Consider the following 21,547-nt stretch of genomic DNA (forward strand, 5'->3'; position numbering starts at 1 on the left):
TGTTAAAGCAAAAGAACTAGTTTGCCCCTTTTTCCTTTTTGAGCACCTTCTTTTTCTCATGCTTTAAAGTTATATTAGAAGACAGATGGGAACCCCTAGCACTAACCAGTTTTTCTCCTATTTTATTGACATCTGAGGTTATACAATCTTTTCTGCATGATGCAGTCTCCATTTCAATAAACAGTTACTTAAAAATGAATTTCTACCTTATATTGTGCTGATGTAAAATGGGAACTCAATGTAGCCTATCTCATTTTTGCTCCTAGCTTTTCCACACGGTAATTGAAATCTGTCAAGCAGGAAGTTGTAAGCACTTGCCAAAAACTCAATTTGCTTTCAAGAGTACTTGCATTTGTACCTTCTTAGTTTTATCTGTGAAGAGACTGGTTCATTTGCTCCCTGATGCACAAAACTGCTGAAAAGCTTTTGGCATCAACTTTACTGAACGACAGTTTGATTCCTGTATTCTTAGCCCATAGCATCTTAAATAAAAAGGAAAAAAAGGAGAACTCTTTTTTTGTTGTTATTTTGTTTTTGCAGAGGTGGGATTGTATTTGCCCTCTTCCTTCTGAGGTAGTAGTGGGCATGAATCACTCCTCTTCCCTTTGTAGGGCATCCCAGAAACACAAATTGGGTGAAAACTTTGCTTCTTTTCCTCTCACAGGTTAAGCATTTGGACTGTTTCCTTATTTAAGTAGAAAATCATTTACCTGGAGGAGGTATATGTATGTGTGTGTATGTGTGTGTGTGTGTGTGAAGGAGAGGAAAGTATCTTTATCACCTCCAGAAGACACAAACACACATAGCTCTTACCCCACTAATTCGTCACAATTATGTAAGGATAGAAATTAAAAACAAAACTATTAGATGAACTTAATTCCTATTTTCATCTTTTGTTAGAAAATATTTGTTATATCCAGCAATATTTCAAAAATTGAAGAGAATGTTCCATTAAAATATTTCATCATCAACAAATCAAGTTTGCTGTTCTCCCACATCTGATTTCTCTAACATCCTAACATGGCCTATACTTGGAGCCATTTATAAAGACACATTTAACATCCCATGGGCAAGGCTGGCATTGAAAATCTCACGAGGTACATGTGAATGATGGCAAAGAATCTTAAGAGATGTGGCCATTCCTTTTTAATTTCTGGAACCGGAGCAGAGAAGAGGTATAACTATTTTATATTTTATAGAAGCAGAAACAACAGGAGAAATGACAGAGAAATGGCCGAGAGAGGCATTTGCCAGGGGAGAGGGGTGATGGTGTCCAATGGACTTCCCAGTCAAAAGTTTTATCCAGCAGAGGCAGATGAGCCACAAGCAAATGGACTCGGGGAGGTAAGCCTCAAATATTGGTGAATGTTTCCCAGCTATGAAATTCAGCATCAGTGGATGGAATATTTCTTTCTCTTCCTCTCAAGCGTTAGTGCACTCTGGCTGTGAAATACTATAATGAGTAGAACATTGTCTTCCTCTTCCACTCTCTCTACCCTTTTCTGCACCCCTTCTTATGTTTTATCTATCTCTAAATAGAATATAAATAAATATAAATTTAGATAGATAGGTAGATAGATAGATATGAAAAAAGGTTCGCCATTTTCCTGCTGTGCTACTTTTCTCCATCCCAACCCCCTAATACCACCCACATCATTGTACCGTATGTTGGGAGCCTGATTCCCTATTATAAATGAATTTGTTTCAAGTGTCTGCAGATATGTCTTTAATTTTGATCAGGGTCAGAGAAGGCAACTCTGAAGTGATTTCATATTTCATTTTGCATATAACCAAAAGTCCTACCATTCTGGCTTAGTAGGGAAAAGACTACCTGAAGTCATCATAACCTATTTATGGGTATAATTTCATATTTGCTCATCTTCTTTCTTCTCATTTCAGCAGAAAATAATTTACTAAAAGGGGCATGTGAAAGTGGGACAGGGAGGGGAATGACTTTGTCATCTTCAGAAAACCCAAACATTTATGGAGCAAGAGAAGATTCCGTGTGAATTAGGGGCTATTAACTGTCCCTCTGATTCAGTGAGTCTTTCATTTCTATTATTACTGCTACCTGTGGTGGCTCTTTAGAGGAGTTCCTTAGACTGTAAGCTACTCGAGAGTAGGTCTTTTATTTTTCTTCATATCTCCAACACTGCAGGTAGCCGACTTAATAAAAGTTGACTGAATTACTTTGGGAAGGAGGCATCCCAGCTCCTGTGGCTATGACTAAACCTTATATCTTCCCTGCCCCAGAAAAAAGGCAGAGTAAAGGAAGGAGCTGGGGGTGGGAGGAACTAGAGGAGAAAGTCCTTTCTCTAATCCAAGCTGGTAAGCAAAGAAAGGAATGGCATGTGAATTTTTGATCCAGGCACACTCCTAAAATGAGACCTTTTTGAAATGCAATACAAGACGTTAATTCATGCTTTTGCTGAAGGCAGAGCAGTATGAGAGGCAGTAGGGAAACTATTACGTTTACAGTAGATACTGTCTCTGACCTAAAGGAATTTACAGTCTGGTTTAGGAGGAAGTGAGGTGAGCCTTCAAAGCCTCCAAAGATCACAGTAACAACTAGTGGTGATACAAAAATACTTTCCCCCCCTTTTCACACTGTTTTCTGTATCTCGAAATACTTCTTCATTTGATGAATCTCTGTTGTTGTTTTCAGTCATGTCAGTTTCTTACTCTCCTCTTAATGATTCCATTTCCATCCTTTAAAGACTAACTCAAATAAAACCTCTCTCACGAAACTTCCTCTGCTCCCCATGCAAGCAAGTTCTTGCTTTGTGTTCCATCTTTCTCATGGAGCATTGTATATTATAGCTATATGAGTTTGTGTCTTCCCCCTACTAGAGACGATGTCTCCTCTAAACTGGATATATTCTCCCTAGTACTTCTCTGCAAAGCATGAATTAATGTCTTGTATTGCACTTCAAAAAGGTCTCATTTTAGGAGTGTGGTCTGTTTTCAGCCAGCCTATAACTGGAACAATTCAGTCACATAGGAAGCATTAGAATGAATTCCTCGTCCCATGCATGCAGTGATAATGCTACCATTTTCTCCTCCCCCAGCTCTACCTCCATCATTGCTGTTTTCACCTCCAGCATAACTTAATTTTAGCTGTCTGTTCCAGTTGCTGCCATATTTTCAGCTACCATCATTTGCTCAGCCCCTGAAACCTAGAATACTTTCTAAATTCATCTGCCACCTACATTCTACTCTGTTTCCAGGTCTCCTGACCTCCACAAATTAAGATGTCTTCAAAGATTATGACTAACTTTGTTATCAAAGAGCTTCAGTCCTAGGGGATTCATTAACTGAGCTTTTACTGTTCTTCCCTCAAATGGCTATTACTAATGAAATTAGGAGACTTAACCTTTCTCCATGCCAGAGAGATTTGAAGTGTTGGGCCTCTAACTACGGATGTAATTTTTATTGCTGTTGAGTGATGCACAATTTAAAACTATCTTGAATTTCAGTGCTGAAAAAGAGATTCCTGCATAATATTTTCCTTGTTTTTACTTTTCCATGCTCAAATATGATGAAATTGCTGAATTTCCAGTAAGGTTTAGGAATTTTTAAATTAAAGGAACAGTTGTTAGGACCTCTGCTCATTTGTCAGATGGAGGACTTACCTCAAAGCTTACAGATCCATTGTGATCGGTATCAAATGCATTGAACAGAAAATGTGCATATGTTGTCGAATCTGAAGTTTAAAAAAAAAAAAGCAACCATCAGCTTGATTAGGCAAGTTTTTAAGATACAGTTTGCAGAGCTCTTTTTTTTTACCCATAAAATACAGAGTAAGTCTGTCAGAATTTCTCCCTTTCCCTACATTGCACCACAATACTACTTCAGTAAATAAATGGCTAGAAAATGGGGTATTCTGTTTAATTGAATTTAACCAGCCTCCCTTTTAATTTTACCACGTGTAATGGAAATCTTTTTAAATTTATTCTAGTAAAAATTTGGATTTGGGTCTGAGTGGCGATTTCTTTGGAATAGGAAACTCTTCATGAGGAAACTCCCTCTACCAATATATATATTCATGCCTTTTCCTTAACTGATTCTACCCTAATTCCCACAGCAGCTATTTCAAAATTGTTTTCTCTCACACTTTCCATACTAGCCCTTCCCCTAACTATTTCAGCTGATGATCTCATCTCACAGTTTATTGAAAAAAATAGAGGTTCCCTGCCCCCATTTTTTCCAGTTCTACATCTCAAACCCCTTCACATCATGGTCCATTCTGTCTTCTCTCTGGTTTCTGATGAATAGTTGGCCTTTCTCCTAAAGACCCTAGATCCCAACCCTTCCAGACTACTCCAGTAGTTAGACCCTACAATCATCTCCTTTTTCTAATCTTAAATATCTCCAGGATCTACTTTTTCCCAGATGCCTGAAAATACAGGTAGGTCCCCTCCCACCTTTAAAAAGCTTCACTTGACACTTCCACCTACCCCCTCAAGATATCTATCTTTCTCCTCCTTTTTTATAGCCAAACTCTTAGAAAAAGCAGTCTTCACTCATTGATTCCACTTTTTCTCCTCCCACTTATTTCCTAACACTTGGAAATCTGGTTTCTGACTTTATCACTCAATTGAAACTACTCTCTCCAAAATTACCAATCAGAAATTCATGGCCTTTCCTAAATCCCCATCCTTCTTGGCCTCTCTGTAGCACTTGACACTGTTAACTACCCACTGGTCCTGTATAATTTTACATCTCTGGGGTTTGATAATACTGTTCTCTCTTGGTTTTTCTCCTATGTCTCTGACCACTCCTCAGTTTCCTATGTTGGATCATCATCCAAAACGCAAACTCTAATTATATATATTTCCCAATGTTCTACCCTCATTCTATCTCTTGGTGATTTTATCCATAGATTCAATTACCATCTCTATGCAAATGACTCCAAGATTTATTTGTGTGTGCACACATATAATGCACACATACATATATGTATATGTGTGTACTTAGTACACATTTGAAAGTAGATGTCTTCCAAGGTATCTCAAGCTCAACATATCCTTATAAATATATATCTTCCTTCCTTTTTTCTAGCTATGGTGCTATCATTCTTTTATTCACCAAGGTTTGTAGTCTTGTCAGCACTGCTTGGCTCCTCGCTCTCTATCACACTCACTAATCAATATTCAAGTTGTGTTCATTTTCCATCCATAACTCCGCTTGGATCCATGTGCTTCTCTACTCACAGACCCTAATACAAGTCCTACCAGTCTCCCTGCCTCCACTTTTTCTTCTTTATAATCTATTCTCCAGCTTCCAGCAACATATTTCTAAAACACAGGACTAACCATATGACTCTTCTACTCAGTAAATTCCACTGGTTCCCTATAACCTCCAACATCAAATAAAAATGTTCAGTTTGGTCTTTTAATATTTTCATAACCTGACTCCAGCTACCATTCTAGCCTTATTTCAACACTGATTCTGTTCCTGTACTCAAAAGCATGCCAAATGGGCCTTCTTCCATTTCTTCACATACAAGACTCCAATCTCCCATTTCCTTGCCCTTGCAAAAAACTACCTGTTTCAAACCCTTTGATGCACTGACAAAACTGCTTCAAATTTCTTTTGAAGTTCCTTTTCTCATGAGGCCTTTCCTCAAAAAGTCGTATGTTCATTTTGTGTGTATCTTCTATCCATATATGAACTTCTTCTCACCAGATAGAATACAAAATGGGAACTTCTTATTTTTGTCTTTGTAGCCTCAGTGCCTGGTAATGCCTGGTAAGCAGTAGGTACTAAATAAATGCTTTACTGACTGACTGAAATCTTGTACAGGTCTTTCCCTAAGTCATATGTAGAGCAGTCACACCACACACTGGCTTCATGACAAACCCCAAATTGAATGAGAATGAACTAAATTATGCCGACTTGCTGCAGGGAGAGAATCATAAGATCTCTCCAGTAAGACAGCCTTGGTATGGGTTCTAGAGAGCTGACCTCCAGAACCCTGAGCTCAAGAAAGCCTTTGACACATTCTGACTGTATTACTCTCTGGGCAAATGACTTAAACCTTCAGTGATCCAGACTCCTCTCTAAGGCTGTAAGGTGCCAAGGAAATACCAACCTACCCAAATGTCCTCAGGCAGAAGTTCCTTAGACCAAAGCAATTACAGGTCCCGGACCAGTCCAATGTAGAACTACCAAGATTATTTCTTTGAAAAGATTGAAGTTGTTCTACTGTACATGCTTCTAGAGGGAGGCAGCATGGTTCAAGGTAAAAGAAAGACTGGGTTTAGAGTCAGAGGACTTGGGTTCAGAATCCACTTCTAATACCTACTTGGACAAATCCCTTGATCTCTCTGGGCCTCAGTTTTCTCACCTATAAAATAAGGGGATGGATGAAAAAGATGGTCTCTAAGGTCCCATCTAGCTCCAAGTCTATGACATTTTAAACTTTTTACTAACCTATGAGGCAGTGACCTGATTAGCCATTAGGTTTTGCTGTTTTGGGAAAAAATGACTGTCCATTCTGAAAGGGGCTTTATTAAGTGACTTATCATTCACACATAGTCTCCCCAGGAGTAGGATCTCACCTGAGTGCAATATTTGTTATAGACCATGAGCTCTTTATCCTCTTCAAATGGTGCTTCCAAAGTTTTATAATTTCAAGATATTTATTTTAAAAAAGTTATAGAAAGATAATTGCACTGCTCTATATTAGATAATGATATTTGGAGGAAATCTTTCCCTTCTGATATCAAGGACATAGAGCAGCCACTCCTCACCTTCCTTGACAAATATAATTTGAAAAGCACCCAAGGAGTTGAATCCACTCTCGTGTTCCCCGATGGACGTTTATGTCATACAGAAAAACTAACTTTTCCACGCTAAACTTGTAATAGCTTTCCATTGCTTTAAGAAAATCTTCCAAAGACAATAATTTTATTTAATTTAAATGGTAAAGTACTAATTATATCAATATAACATGACTTTCACCCTTCATGAAGAAGTTCATCTTTTAATGAAATCTAAATTCAGCGCCCAAATGACCTGAGTGTCTATTTGAGTAAATTGTCACATACTCAAGCAAAACCATCAATGAAGACAAAACTTCATTTATTAATGTTACATGGTTTCTCTGTGGGATTCAGAGTATCTACCTATCAAACTATAACACATCTGCACTGACATTTTTAATTTGAATTACAGATAGAACATCCATAAAATGATAACTCTTTGAGAGCTGTCTAAGGTATCCTAAAACATTTTTAGATAATAATATATTAAGTGATATTTCTTCTAGCATAACTCCTAATTAGACTCCTCAGGAAGTACTTTAATGTGTCTTTCCAAGGCACTTAATTTAGCAAGGGACTGTAGCTAAGGCTCTGTGTTGAATTCGGCATATATTTGATCTGCTGTAAAAAAGCAAAAAAAGAAAAAAAAAGAGAAAAGCAAAGAAAAGAAAAGTTGGCCAAACTTTCCATGTGATAATGGATACTGATACCAACTATTGTGATAAGAGGGTGCTTAGTCATGGCATAGTGAAGAAAAGTTTAATGGTACCAAAAAGAAGACAATAGATCTGCTTTTTTTCCCCCAAGTATGGCCCAACCACCTATTCTCATACCCAACAATAAGGTCAAAATTCTGTGTCCAAGATGCTGAAGTTCCCTTCATTGGATGACTTCACTGAATTTCTTGTTTCCTTGACTGACTCAGAAGGATCAAGTCTATACAGTCTTGGGAAGAACTCTATAGAAGAGACCTTGGATCTCATCACTCATTTTATAGACAAAGAGTCTGAAACTTAGAGAGCAAGTAACTTGGCCTATCACATAAAAACATATTTTCAGTTAAATGCTTTTTCACATATCACTTGAAGAAACACTGATACAGACATACAGATATCTGTATAGATATATTTCTTATACAACTGATCATAGACATGGCCTGAAAAAAAATAGACTATGGTCTATAGCTCTCATAGCATAAAAAGCAAGAATATTAATAACTGATGTTAAAATTTATAGCATCCAATTCAGTTGAATATTGATTAACCAGAGCCAAGAATGTTTTAACTATTAATAGTATGATGAAGGTTCATCTCTCCTTCCACTGGTCTATGTGCAAGGCCAGGGCTAGGTACTGGGGATATAAAGTCCAAACTAAAACAATCCCTGCTCTGAAGAAGTTTATCAGGGAGGTGGTAGTGGTGGTGGAACCATATACACAGAGAAACAAGGCCAGAAGTAATGGGGGAAAAGATGAGGTCAGGCAAACACTTTATGAATACCTGAGTAAAGAGAATGAGGGAGTACTTCAAGGAGACTACCTTGAGTCTAGGAGGAAGAAAAGAGACCTTAAAGGAAGAGATAAAGAGAGGCAGAAGGGGCATGATTGCATGGATGTGGAAGATGAGGATGGAGTGTAAAAGTCAGGGAAGAGCAGGTCATAGGGGAGCTTTGGGAGAATACCTAGGGATATGACTATATATGGGCTTCATAGGATCAGAGATTTAGAGATGGAAAGGATCTTAGCAGCCAGAACAATCACTTTATTTGATGAGTGAGAAAAATGAGACACTGTGGAGAGACTAAGCAATTTGTCTAGTGTCACAAAGCTAGTTAGATCCTGAAACAGGATTACAACTCAAATCTTCTGGTCTCCTGTTCCAGTTCTCTGACCATTGTACTATCTAGAAGTCTCTCTTCTTATAAGTTTATACATAGTTCAAATCTAGTCTCAGATAATTACTAGCTGTATGATCCTGGGCAAATCATTTAACCTCTCTTTGCCTCAATTTCCTCATCTGTAAAATGGGAATAATAGTACTTACCTCCTAGGGTTGTGGTGATCAGATACGTTTTAATGAACTTTGTAAACCATAAAGTGCTTTATAAATACAAGCTATAATTGTTGTTGTTAATAATAATAACTATTATTATTATTATTATTACGTGTGATGGAAAAAGTGGCATTTGCTTTCACTACCACTTACTTATATGACCCTTTGAATATTGGAAACTAGAAATATCAATGCAACTACTGATGGAGCTGAGTTAATAAGTCATTGAGTTGCATCTAATCTGACTAGAAGTATGAACCAAATGCCATTTGATGCTTAGTAAAGTTTGGGGAACACTCAGCCTAAAATGACAAGATATTGGCTTGAGTTCTGCCTCTATCACTCATTAGCTATGTGACCTTGGGAAAGTGACCACCTCTCTGACTCTTAGTTCCCTCACCTGTAAAATAGAGACATTAATATTTGTATTGTCTATCTCCATGGGGTTGTTTCAAGATTTACATAAGACATAAGTACAAAATCCTTTGTAACTACAAAAATCTAAGTCAATATCAGTTATTGCTATTATCATTACTTTATGACCTGCAAATAGCAAGCAGATGATAAATGTTTGTCAAATGAACGTATGAAGGGACAAATGAATAATAAACACAGGGTAGCAGTGGACAGGGAGGTTGAAAATTAGATGGATAGTAAAAGTGGTGTGGGGTAATAGGTTTTAGAAACTATATCTATCTCTATCTACATCTCTATCTATCTCTATATCTATATCTATATCTATATCTATATCTATATATATATATGTAAAACAGGGCATGCATTGGCTCAAAAGGTGAAAACCTATGTCTCAATTTTATTGCTTTTAGTAGATTTCTCCATTGTGCTTTTCCTCATTTTTTTATACTAGGTACACTTCACTCATTATCGATGTCACTCTTAGTTTATTCTAGGTATTTTGATGACCAGAACACTAGATAACTCACATGCCTCACTCTCACAGATGCTTATCTGTTCCTAACCCTGGTCCATCTCATACCTCATTCATGCACATAAACATGGTGGAGTGAAGCAGACATAAGTGTCCTACATGCTCCTACTATTATCTGTGCTCTAAAGCCAATACTCGCATATCCATGAACTTGCTGTTCTACAAAAACATGTTAACAGTTCCCATAAATGCTGTGTAAGCCTCACATCTTGAGATAATAAAACTTATAGATTAAATAAAGCATCTTCTTTATCTAAGGAAACTGGGATTATAAATATGTGTACACACATATACGTGTGTATATTTAGATCTATATCCATCTACCTACCTGCCTGCATGCCTGCCTGCCTGCCTACCTACCTACCTACCTACCTATATAATCCAATTTGTTTAATGTAATTATAATTGTATATGCAGCGTGCTATAATATATAATTTAATTGTCAGATAACATGTATAAATGTATATATTGCATGTATATATGTATACATACTATATAATGTGTATACATACACATACATGTTTATTTATATAGGCATATGTATACATATTCACATACATATACACACAATTACTTACATATACATATATACATAACATACACTTGCACATATATAAAAGTATACATGCGTATATATATGTAAATATAAAAGTTTAAGTTATTAAAGCTTAAAACTGCAGTAAGATTTTTGGGATACTATTTATACATGCATTTATATATTATTATATATTTTTGCAGGATATTACAAACATATACATCACATATGCATATAGTATACAATAGATATTATATACTACATATACTTATGCAACATAGTGACATAGGGCATTATATATACCACAATGTATATACACATACATGCATACACATATATACATAGGGGACCATAATTTTTGCTCTCCCTTCTTTGGTCCTGTCAGGACCAAGAACTGACAAACAGTTCATAAAAGCTGTCCAAAGAAGGACTTTTACAGGTCAGGGAGAAATGATCACCACTTGAATTTTCTGCCTTAAAACATCTTTTCCTTCATTTGCATTATAGCAAACTATGAGCACACAGTTATCAGTTCTTTCAATTGCAAGCCATGAATTTTTTAAAAATTTATAGTCATCAGTAAGACATAGTTCTTGTGAATTTATGTATTTTGATTAACATGGGCAATCAAAGAATTTTTAAAAGTAAAGAAAGCAATTTTCTTCTTATCTCTTTGGACTTTTTAATATGAAATCTTTTGCCAAGGGAATATATTTTAAGTAGGGAGTCCATAATATAGAAATACTGTTTTTCAAAAAAAAAAAAGATGAAATTTTAATGTGAAGCTAGATTGAATTTGTTTCATATAATAACTTTATCCATTACCAAAAGCAATGTATATGTATTTAAAAGAAAAAAAAAGCATCCTATTTCTGTTTGTGGCTGTAATAATTTCCAGGGATATGTATGTGAACACATGAGTAAAGAGTATATACTTAATTCTTCAATAATTTTCAAAATCTAAAATAAGTTAAAAATCATATGTGGAAATGAAATGATATTTTAAATGGATCTTATATAATTCTTAGAGCTCACATTTCTCTAGAGCTTTAAAATTGGCAAAATGCTTTCCTTGCAGCAATAGTAGAAGAGATTTTATAGTTGAGGAAACTGATGCTCCAGGAGGTTAATTGGATTGTCTGTGTCAGATACGAAATATCAGAGCTGGGATTTAAATCCAAATCTCCTGTTTCAAAATCCTGCCTATGTTACTAGAGTCTAGCTAAAACAGCTAGGTGACACCATATTCATTGGGCCTGGAGTCAAAAGATCTGAGTTCAGATATGACCTCAGCCACCTACCAGCTATGTGACTCTGGGCAAGTGCATTTAAACTCTGCTTGCCTTGATTTTTTTCAATTGTTTAAAAAAAATGAGGATAATAACACCATCTACTTCCAGGGTTGTCATGAAGATCAAATGCAATATTCAAAAAAAAGTGCTTAGATTGGTCCCCAACACATAGTAGGTGCTGTATATATGCTTATCCCATTCTTTTATATTGGTATAGGAACATATGGCTTACCAGTTGTCTGAAGGTTAACTGCGATGTACTGGAATTTTACTAGATTTCAGGGGATCTGATTTAGTGTTACACATACAGTTAAGCAGGGGTGTGCTAGAATTAGTTCAGCTTGACTCCAGAAAGCTGATTGTTAAATGTGCGTTGTGAACATTTTTACCCTGCAAGTCAGCAAATGCTACAAATTAGGACTTGATTGATCATTTTCTTAATGTCTAGACTTAATAAAATGATGGAGAAAATGTTAATGATGCAGATTATACTTTAAAAAATGATAAAGAAAAACTAAGCACGTTCAAAGACAGTCATATAAGTGTTATATTCCCTTACCATCATCATTAAAGTCATCGTAGAACCTAATAAAAAGTGTTTCTCCTTTGTCTTCTTTAACAAAAGTAGGTCTAACTGCTCCTGTGTTACTTTCAGTCATGACCACTGTATATTATTTATGTATACACAATCATTTTAACAACCAGAGGGACGTGAGGAAGATCAAAATCACATTCCAAATTACAACCGGAATGCTCATTTTCAGAGTATATTAACAACTTTCCATTTGTACTTACCTCCCTGTGGAAAGAACTGAGAGTAAATCTCTTTGAAGGTTTCTTCATTAACAACACCACTGGGGCATTCCTAAAGAAAGTTACAGAGAGGCAGTATGAGTGAATGGTCCATAAAAAATGAATTTTTGCACTTCTTCTTTGGGAGTACAAAGCTGGCCATAGTGTGAATCTTCCGTGCTAGAAAAATCAAAGGCATAACATTTATTTGGAAAGAAGAAAACAGTTAATATAGATGCCAATGAGCCTCACAGAGACAGAGTGGTGTAGTGGGATAGGGTATTTGTATCAAAGTCAAGAACACCTGGGTTTAAATCTTGCCTGTGACACATACTGACTATGTTACCCAAGGCAAGTCACTTAACCTCTCACTGTTTCAGGTCATTCAAAAGACTCCTTGTTGCAGAAAAGGTGCTTACCTGCACTGATGGAAGTCAGTCCCCTGTGCTGAGTCCCCTATACTAAGGAAATCAGGTCTAGTCCCTAGCCCTGCCAGACATACCATATTTTTGAGTCATATTAGACTGAAAAAATTTAATATGTAATTTCTCCAAGTGATTTTTGACCCTTGTCTACCAAAAAAAGAAAAAAAACCAAAACCCAACCAACATTTTTTCATCATAATGCTATATCATAAAAGGCTTAAAAAAAATCCTCAGTTAAATTATTCTGGGGAGAGAGAGACAGAGACAGAGAGAGACAGAAATATTATGTAGTATCAACATATACCTTTAGCAAAATGATAATCTCCAGGACCTAAAAAGAAGAAAGTCTCTAAGTATAACAATAAGGGGATAAAACTGTCTGCATAGGAATGACCGACTCAGATTTTTTGATCAAAATAGCTTTTTTAGTACTTGACTCCATGGCAGTAACAGAAACACTTGCATGAGCAAATCACAACCTTCATCTCAAATTCTACCTTCTGGAAGAGGCTGTTCTTAGTTCCCTCTCTCCTCTCCCCCAGCCTTCTGTCCTCACCAGTGCCTCCACTGAGAGAGTATATCCCATTTATACAATGAATATTTCTCTCATTGGAATATGAGTTCCTTGAATGCTTGGACTGTTTTTCCCCCCTTGCCTTTCCCCAGCATTTAGTCCAGTGCCCGGCACATAGTAAGCATTTAATAAGTGTTTGTTGACTGACAGACTTTTATATAGTGAAAGCATATGGTTCAGTGGCTATGTCAACGCAAGTCATCTGTTTGTAATAGAAATAAGAGAAGAAACTTGATGAATCTTGGCTAAATGGTGGTGAGTTTATGGAAGGTCAGAGATGGAAACTTCAGAGCAGTGGAAATGCTGCTGGCAAGAGGTGAGGATGATTAGTAAAGAAAGGCAGGAGTCCATTGGATCACAGTCTTCTCCACTAGTTTTGGTTATTAAGTTTCTATAGTCACTACCTTCCCTCGTATAAGGAAACAGCATTTTAAAATCACACTTGTATAGGGAGCAGTGTCAACAGCACTGAATTTGGATTCAAAAGATCTGATTTTGAACTGGATTGATGTCATGTATTACTTATGTATACCATGAGCAACTATTCTGAACCACAGTTCTCTTAGCTGTAGAATGGGGTAATATATCTATAACGCCTACCTCATGGGATTGCTGTGAGGTTCAAATGTCAGTGATATAGGATCAGGGGACTGGAAGGAAACCTAGAGGCCATTTGGGACAATTGCCTTATTTTTCAGAAGAGGAAACTGAGGCTCAAATATCTGCTCCAAGTCATGCAGGTAGTAAATAACAATGACAGGTTTTAAAGCCCATTTTTCTTCCTCTAAAGCCACTGTTCTTTCCACTACATCATTCCAAGTCACCCCATAAAGTGTTCAGTGAGTAAATAAAATATTAGATAAATAAAGCTATTATTGTTAACTGTGTTTGTTTTCTGTTTTGAATAGATTAATGCCTATGAAGTAGACAAAACAACTTTTACTAATTCTTAAGGGGGGGTTAAAAGGAGGAAAAAGGAAGAAAATGAGAAAAGAACTGAAAGTTAAAGGCTGTCCACCAACTGGGGAATGGCTGAATCAGTTGTGATATATGAATATAATATTATAACATGGCGATAGATGTGCAAAGATTTAATTTAAGAGGCTCATAGGAAGCAGAAATTGCTTGCAAAATGAAGTAAGCAGGCCCAGGCGAACACCATATGCAGGGACATGTGTAATATGTGAATAGTAATACTTGCTTTCCTTCCTTTTAAGGGTTTTTGTAAGGATAAAAAATGCCTGAATCTTAAAATCACAGAATCTTGGAATTAGTGAGGCAATAGAGACCATGCATAAATGCATAACTATAGAAACAGCTTCTAGAAAATATTTGTGGTCATACATCCTTTACTTGAAAACCTACCACTCACTATGCCCAGTGTAAAACATTTTGATTTTATAGTTATTTTTTTTTTTAACACGAAGATAACATATTTTAACCTCAGATATAGGCTCCAATATTGGCCACTGACTTTGACTTAATTCTATCGTCTAAGTTTTGTCTTCATTTGTGTGACTGCAGTCATTGTGTATCATTTTTTTTTATTCTTTTTTTTTCACTCTGAATCAGTTCATTTAACTCTTCCCATGGTTCTTTGACTTTTTTTTTTATCTTAGTTATCCCTTTGGTGCAGTAATATCATACCTGATTCATATATCAAAACATTTTTAGCCATTCCTTCAATTGTTGGTTACAAATGTTTGCTTCTTTGCATTTTGCTGTGGCTTGTGGCTGCTCTTCAATCCAACTCCACAACTTTTGTTAAGTGAGGCATTGTGCTGGGAGGTAGGGGTACAAACACAAAAGCAAAATACTCCCATCCCTAAAAAACTTTCTTCTATCGATAGGATGAAACATATTCATAGGTCATCAACTAAGAAATATGAATAAAGTTTTTAAAAAGTAATCTCAAGATGGAGACGATAGGTTCTTTCTTTCTATCGCTGCACTTCTTTTGTTATAAACCCAGTAGTAGAATTCCTGGAGAAGTTATGTAAATGGTTTAAGTAGGTTTTTTCTTAAAAATTTCAAATTGTTTTACTTAGTCTTCATCTTCTTTAAGCCTTTTGATACTCCTGGATTGACCACTCTCTCTTCTTAGATATTCTCTTCTCCCTGGGTTTCCACCCATGGATTAATCAACAAGTATTTAGGCACTGTGCTATTTCAGGACAAACAAAATAAAACAACAATCCCTACTGTACTGATAATGCATTTTTTTGTTTTAGTATAATCAAGTGCCTCTGATTGAATAATGTGATTAAAGAAGATCTTCCCCACCCATTAATGGACCTGGGAAGAGTTGTAGAAAGGCCCATACCTTTTGGTAATGAGGCACTGGTTCTCCAGGGCTGTGATGACGTCTGGCTCTATTTAAAAGTGAATAAATACTCTGAGGTGAGATTTTGCTTTGGGACTCACTCATTGGAAGAAGATTATTTGGCCAAATAAGACTCTGGGTAGCTATTGAGTCCCCTGGCTTTGAAAACCCAGATGTTGATGCTTCCCTGTCTGGTAACTATGATCATATAGTTGGACCTCTCTGTTGATCTGCGATATATGGATTGCTTATGGTCAGACGATTGGAAGCTTGTCTATTGGTCTTTATTTCTCTTTTTGTATTTTTCTCTATTGGCGAATGATATATGTGTTTGATTAAAGTAGATTGTTCACCTCTCAAAAGTTGCCTTTTCTTTTAGAAAAGCAGATCAAAGAACCTGTGACACACAGGCCGTCCTGTGTACGTTGGGGTGCTTGCTTTTACATCTATTCTCAATAAACTTACTTTATATTGCAGGAGAAAACACACACACACATATGCATATGTATATATTTATATGTATATACACACACATATAAATACAGAACAAACATATAGAGACTAAACATAAGGGGGTTTGGGAGGGAGGTCATTGGCTAATGTAAAAATCCAGAAAAACTTCATGTAGAAATGTGTGCTACATCATGGAGGTGAAGAGGGCATGCATTCCAGGTATGGAGGATGGTGCTGCAAGAGGCAGAGATCCTAGAGGAGAGTGAGAAGGCCAGTCTGGCTGAACTGCAAGAGGGTGGGAAGATAAATGCTGTATGATAAGTTTGAAAGCATAGCTTGGGACCAGGTTGTGAGGGACTTTAATAGGCAAACAAAGAAGCATATATTTTATAATAAAAGCAATAAGGAACCACTAGACTTTCTTGATTAGGAGAATGAGAGTCAGATTTGCATCTGTGTGGTATAGTGAATTGAATTCTGGAATAGGAGTCAGGGATACCTGAGTTTAAATCCTGCTGTAGACACTTGCTAGCTGAATGACCCTATACAAGTCACTTAAACTCCTTGAGCCTCTGTTTCCCCTCTATAAATGAGAGAATTGACATGTAATGAAGAGGGAAGAGGTAAATATCATTATGTGGTTTGAGTTTGTGAGACTGGGAAACTGGGGTTGCATGAACAGAAAGAGAATTTGGAAAAAGGAACAAGCTTAGGTGGGAGGATTAGTTCAATTCTGGATATGTTGAATTTGAAGTCCAAGTGGGACATCTAGGTGAGGTACTCATTAGACAGCTGGAAATGGGAGACATACTCAAGGGAAGCTGATGGTTCATTTTCTCTCTCTCTCTCTCTCTCTCTCTCTCTCTCTCTCTCTCTCTCTCTCTCTCTCTCTCTCTGTCTCTGTCTCTGTCTCTGTCTCTGTCTCTGTCTCTCTCCTTGGGAGGCATCTAATGGAGATGATTACCAAAGCCAGAGGAGTGAATATGAATATGTAGACAAACAGAACCTGAATCACAGCACCTAGGAATATGTAGGTATATTCAGGGTCAATATATATCATTGCAAACTACCATGTTGAGCTTTTAAAGTCTTTTGTAATCTGCTTATACCCTCTCTTTCCAGTCTGATTTACACATTAATTCTTCATATATACTCTCTATTCCAGCCTTACCAGCCTCCTTGCTATGCCCTACATATATATTATTCTATCTCTCACCTTCTTCTCTTTGCATAGGCTATGCCACAGGCTTATGGCACTTTCTTTCCTTATCTCTACCTCCTGGAATCTCTAGTTCCCTTCAAGATTCTAGAGCCTAGTACAGTGTCTGGCACACAGTAGGTTCTTAAATATTTGTTGACGGAGCCAAGATGACAGAGTAGAGAAAGCACTCATCTGAGCTCTCTCAACCTTACATCTAAACAGCATTAAAATAATGCCACAAATTGGATTTTGGAGAAGGTCAGAGTGAGATATTCTTTAAACTTAAGACTATATAGGAGGTCAGAAAGGGAGATTTGTAGTCTGGGGGAGGAGGCTGGCCTGGAGCCCATGCAGATGAAACACCAGTGGTGGAATGAAGAAACAGCTTTGAAAGCTGTCAAGACAGAGATGGTATGAGAACCTGGCAAATGGTCAGAAAGGGATTATGGGGACCCCTGTGCTAGCATTAAGCGTACAACTAGAAGCTGACTGGCACCTTCATTGACTGTAACCACTTCTGTATCATAGTTCAAGGGCAGAGAGACATCTTTTTAATGAAGAGAGAGTGGAAGTTCTAAGGGTTGGCATCATTTCTGATTCCAATGGATCAATGACACTGAGGAAAAGTATTATTTCCAGTTCCAAGGGAGGAATGGTCATGTAGTCCTAAGGGATGGGGGGCCCTTCCTGGGTAAGGAGCAGAGTGCAGACCAGGAGAGCAGTGACCACACCTCTTGCCAAATCACACAACTTGGATAGCACTGAATACTTGCAAACTCTCACAACTATCTCTGAAAACAGCAGTGTGAAAAAGAATGAAATACCCCTTTGTCTCCCAATGACAGGAAGAAAGATCAACATTAACATAAAGTATCATATCAAGAAATAGAGTGGGAAAAATGATCAAACAACAGAAGCATCAACAAAATAACTTCACCATAAAAATCTACTATGGTGACAGGGAAGATCAAGATACAAACTCAGAAGGCAAAGAGTCAAAATAGTTACAAGAAAAACTTCAATTTAAAAAAAATGCAGATTGGATATAAGCCCAATAAGAATTCCTGGAAGAGCTATAAAATGATTTTTGAGATCAAATAAGAGGAAAATGGGAAAAAATGGGTACAGAAATGAAAACAAAGGAAGAAAATTGTAAAAAAGACAAAGTGTAGTAAAAGAGGCACAAAAAATACCGAAGGAAATAACATCTTAAAAAACACAATTGGCTGAGTGGGAAAAGAAAATAATTTCTTAAAAATTAGAATTGGGCAATTAGAAGTTAATGACTTTAAGAGATATTGAGAAACAATAAAAACAAAGTGAAATGAATGAAAAATTGGAGAAAATGTGAAATATCTCGTAGGAAGCACAATAGATCTGGAAAATAGATAATTTAAGAACTATTGGGTCATCTGAAATCCATGATCTAAAAAAGAGCCTAGACAATCTATTTCAAGAAATTATCAGGAAAACTGCCTCATTATCCTAGAACTAGAGGATAAAATATAAAAGAATTCATTGATCACCATTTGAAGGAGATCCCAAAATGAAAACTTCCAGGAATATTATAGCCAAATTCTAGATCTTCCAAGTCAAAGACCAAACACTTCAAGAAGCCAGAAAGAAACACTCCAAATACCATGGTGCCACTGTCAGGATCATACAAGATTTAGAAGCTACCCAAATAAAGGCTTGGGTTATGATTTTATGGAAGGCCAAAGGGATGGGATTACAACCAAGAATAATTTAGCCAGCAAAACTGAGTATAATCCTTCAAGGAAAAAGGAGGAAATTTAGAGAAATAGAAGACTTACAAGCATCCCTGTTGAAAAGACAAAAGCCAAATAGAAAATGTGACTTTCATATACAAGACTTAAAAGAAGCATAAAAGGGCAAATGAGAAAAAGAAATTATCAGGGACTCAATAAGATTAAACTGTTTACCTTTCTATCTTAGAAGATGACATTTTATAAGAACTTTATCATTATTAGGCCAGATTTAAACTGAGGAAGTTGAGTCTTATAACTCTAGACTTGGCTCTCTATCTACTATACCACCTACCTGCCCCAAAATATTTGTGGCAGCTCTTTTTGTGGTGCCCAAAAATTGGAAATTGAGGGGATGCTTATGATTTGGAGAATGGCTGAACAAGTTGTGGTATATGATTGTGATGGAATACTATTATATTACTTTCAAATCTTCAGGAGGGTATCTAGGTGGCTCAATGGATAGAGTGTCAGCTCTGGAATCAAAAAGATTCATCATCCTGAGTTCAAATATAGCCTCAGACATTTAGTAGCTATGTCACCCTGGGCAAGTCACAAATAGGGTTCCATTTGCCTCAGTTTCCTCATCTGTAAAATGAGCTAGAGAAGGAAATGGCAAAGTACTTCAATGTCTCTGCCAAAAAAAATCCCAAATGGGGTAGGACACAAATGAAAATGACTGAATAGCAGCAGCATTTCATAAGTTGCTTGGCTGAAAACAACAACAACAAACCAGCACTTGGTGGCCAGGCTTCTAGTTAAGAGCCTATCCACCCTTGAGTAGAGTGTTCCTTGACCAGCAGACAATCCTTTACTCCTCTGACCTGTCCATGAAGTCATTTGATTGTCAAGACCTGCTAGGACTTGTTTCCCTACTACAATAACCTTCAAAAACTTAAAATCACTTCTAAGCCACAATCGGACTTCTCTGTTAGAGGAAAGGGACAGTAATAACAATGACAAAATAGATGTTCATGACAACAAAGGAATCTTTAATCCTTCAGTTTAAATGAAGACATTTACTTGCAGTCCTTGGAAGGGTATGATTGTTAGGGTTTGTGAAACATATTAAGACAGAAACTTTGCCGTGTCAGAGAAAGAATGCTGGGCTTTGAGTCAGAAGATCTGGGTTCAAGTCTGGCCTTGTGACCACAGTCAAGTCATTAACCTCTCTGAGCCTCAGTTTTCTCATCTGGGCAAGTCACCTCATCTTTTTGAGCTGCCTATAGTACATACTTTTAAGTTGCAAAAGCAAATGGAATAATGTATGCAAAGTATTTTGTGAACTTTAAGTCATGATGTAAATGTCAGTTATTATTATTACTACTAATTAAACCCTCCGATTCTTAGTTTGCTTCTCTGTAAAATGGGGATAACAATGAGCACACATTTCTACTTCATGGGGCCCTTGACAGGAAAGTGCTTTGAAGACCATACATAGAGCACTATATAAATGTGAGTTATTATCCTTGTAAGGGTAACTGACAGACTAAATGGAGCTTCCTGGAGATATTCACACATGAATAGAAAATTTCTTTTGCATAACTTCATGGATCTCTAACCCTACTATTGTCATAAGAAAACCTCTCAGCTCACCTTATGTTGGTTTTTTTATCACAGATAAAATGCTGTAGAAATTACTGTAATAATATTCCTATTTGGATCAACTTTCTTGGTGCTGTCTAATTATCTTATAATTTTACTCCTTGGTTCTACTGCCTTTGCTTGTGCTGCCCCATTATTCTCCCCTTTTGCTTCATCTTCATTTCTCTTATATTCATCCTATGCTCCTCTGTTCCTGCCATCATTTATCAACCTTATCTCTTAATAGCCTGATGGTTGGTCCATCTATCTCATGTCTCTCCCCACTCCGATCCATCCTCCATCCAGTTGTCACAATCATCTTCCTAAAATGCAGCTCTGAGCTTGTCACAACTCCGTTCAATAAACTGCAGTGACTCCCTATTACTTCCAGGATACAATGTAAAATTCTCTGTTTGGTTTTCAAAGCCCTTCATAACCTTGTCCCCTCCTACCTTTCCAGGTTTGTTCCACCCTACTCTCTTGCATATGCTTTGTGATCTAGTGAATGACTTCCTTGTTGTTCTTCACATAGAATACTCCTTCAGCCAGTTCTTAAGTGTTTTCACTCACAGCCCCCTTTGCCTAGAATTTTTTCCCTCCTCATTTCCACCCTCTACTATTTTGGCTTCTTTTAAGTTTTAGCTAAAGCTATATCTTCTATAGCAAGCCTTGCCCAGTCTTACCTAATCTTAGTGCCTTCCTTTGGAGAGTATTTCCAAATTATCTGGTTTGCATGCAGTTGTTTACATGTTGTCTCTTCGCACTCCCTCCCTTCCTCCCCCTACCCCATTAGACTGTCTGTAAGCCTCTTGAGAGCATGAGGTATCTTTTACCT

At 36.9% G+C, this 21,547-nt stretch overlaps 1 protein-coding gene across 3 annotated transcripts in view; it reads right to left on the bottom strand.

Annotated features, from left to right (window-relative positions):
• KCNIP4 (potassium voltage-gated channel interacting protein 4) overlaps positions 1–21,547 on the bottom strand; it is a 506,159-nt gene that overhangs the window by 17,640 nt on the left and 466,972 nt on the right. For all 3 annotated transcript variants that reach the window (XM_072622134.1, XM_072622133.1, XM_072622135.1), the window contains exons 3-4: positions 12,390–12,459; positions 3,633–3,703 (exon numbers count right to left, since the gene is read on the bottom strand). In XM_072622134.1, coding sequence (XP_072478235.1) covers positions 3,633–3,703; positions 12,390–12,459 — 141 coding nt within the window. The remainder of the gene's footprint in view (positions 1–3,632; positions 3,704–12,389; positions 12,460–21,547) is intronic.

Source organism: Notamacropus eugenii, chromosome 6 (genome assembly GCF_028372415.1).
Source record: "Notamacropus eugenii isolate mMacEug1 chromosome 6, mMacEug1.pri_v2, whole genome shotgun sequence".
Classification (NCBI taxonomy): domain Eukaryota; kingdom Metazoa; phylum Chordata; class Mammalia; order Diprotodontia; family Macropodidae; genus Notamacropus; species Notamacropus eugenii.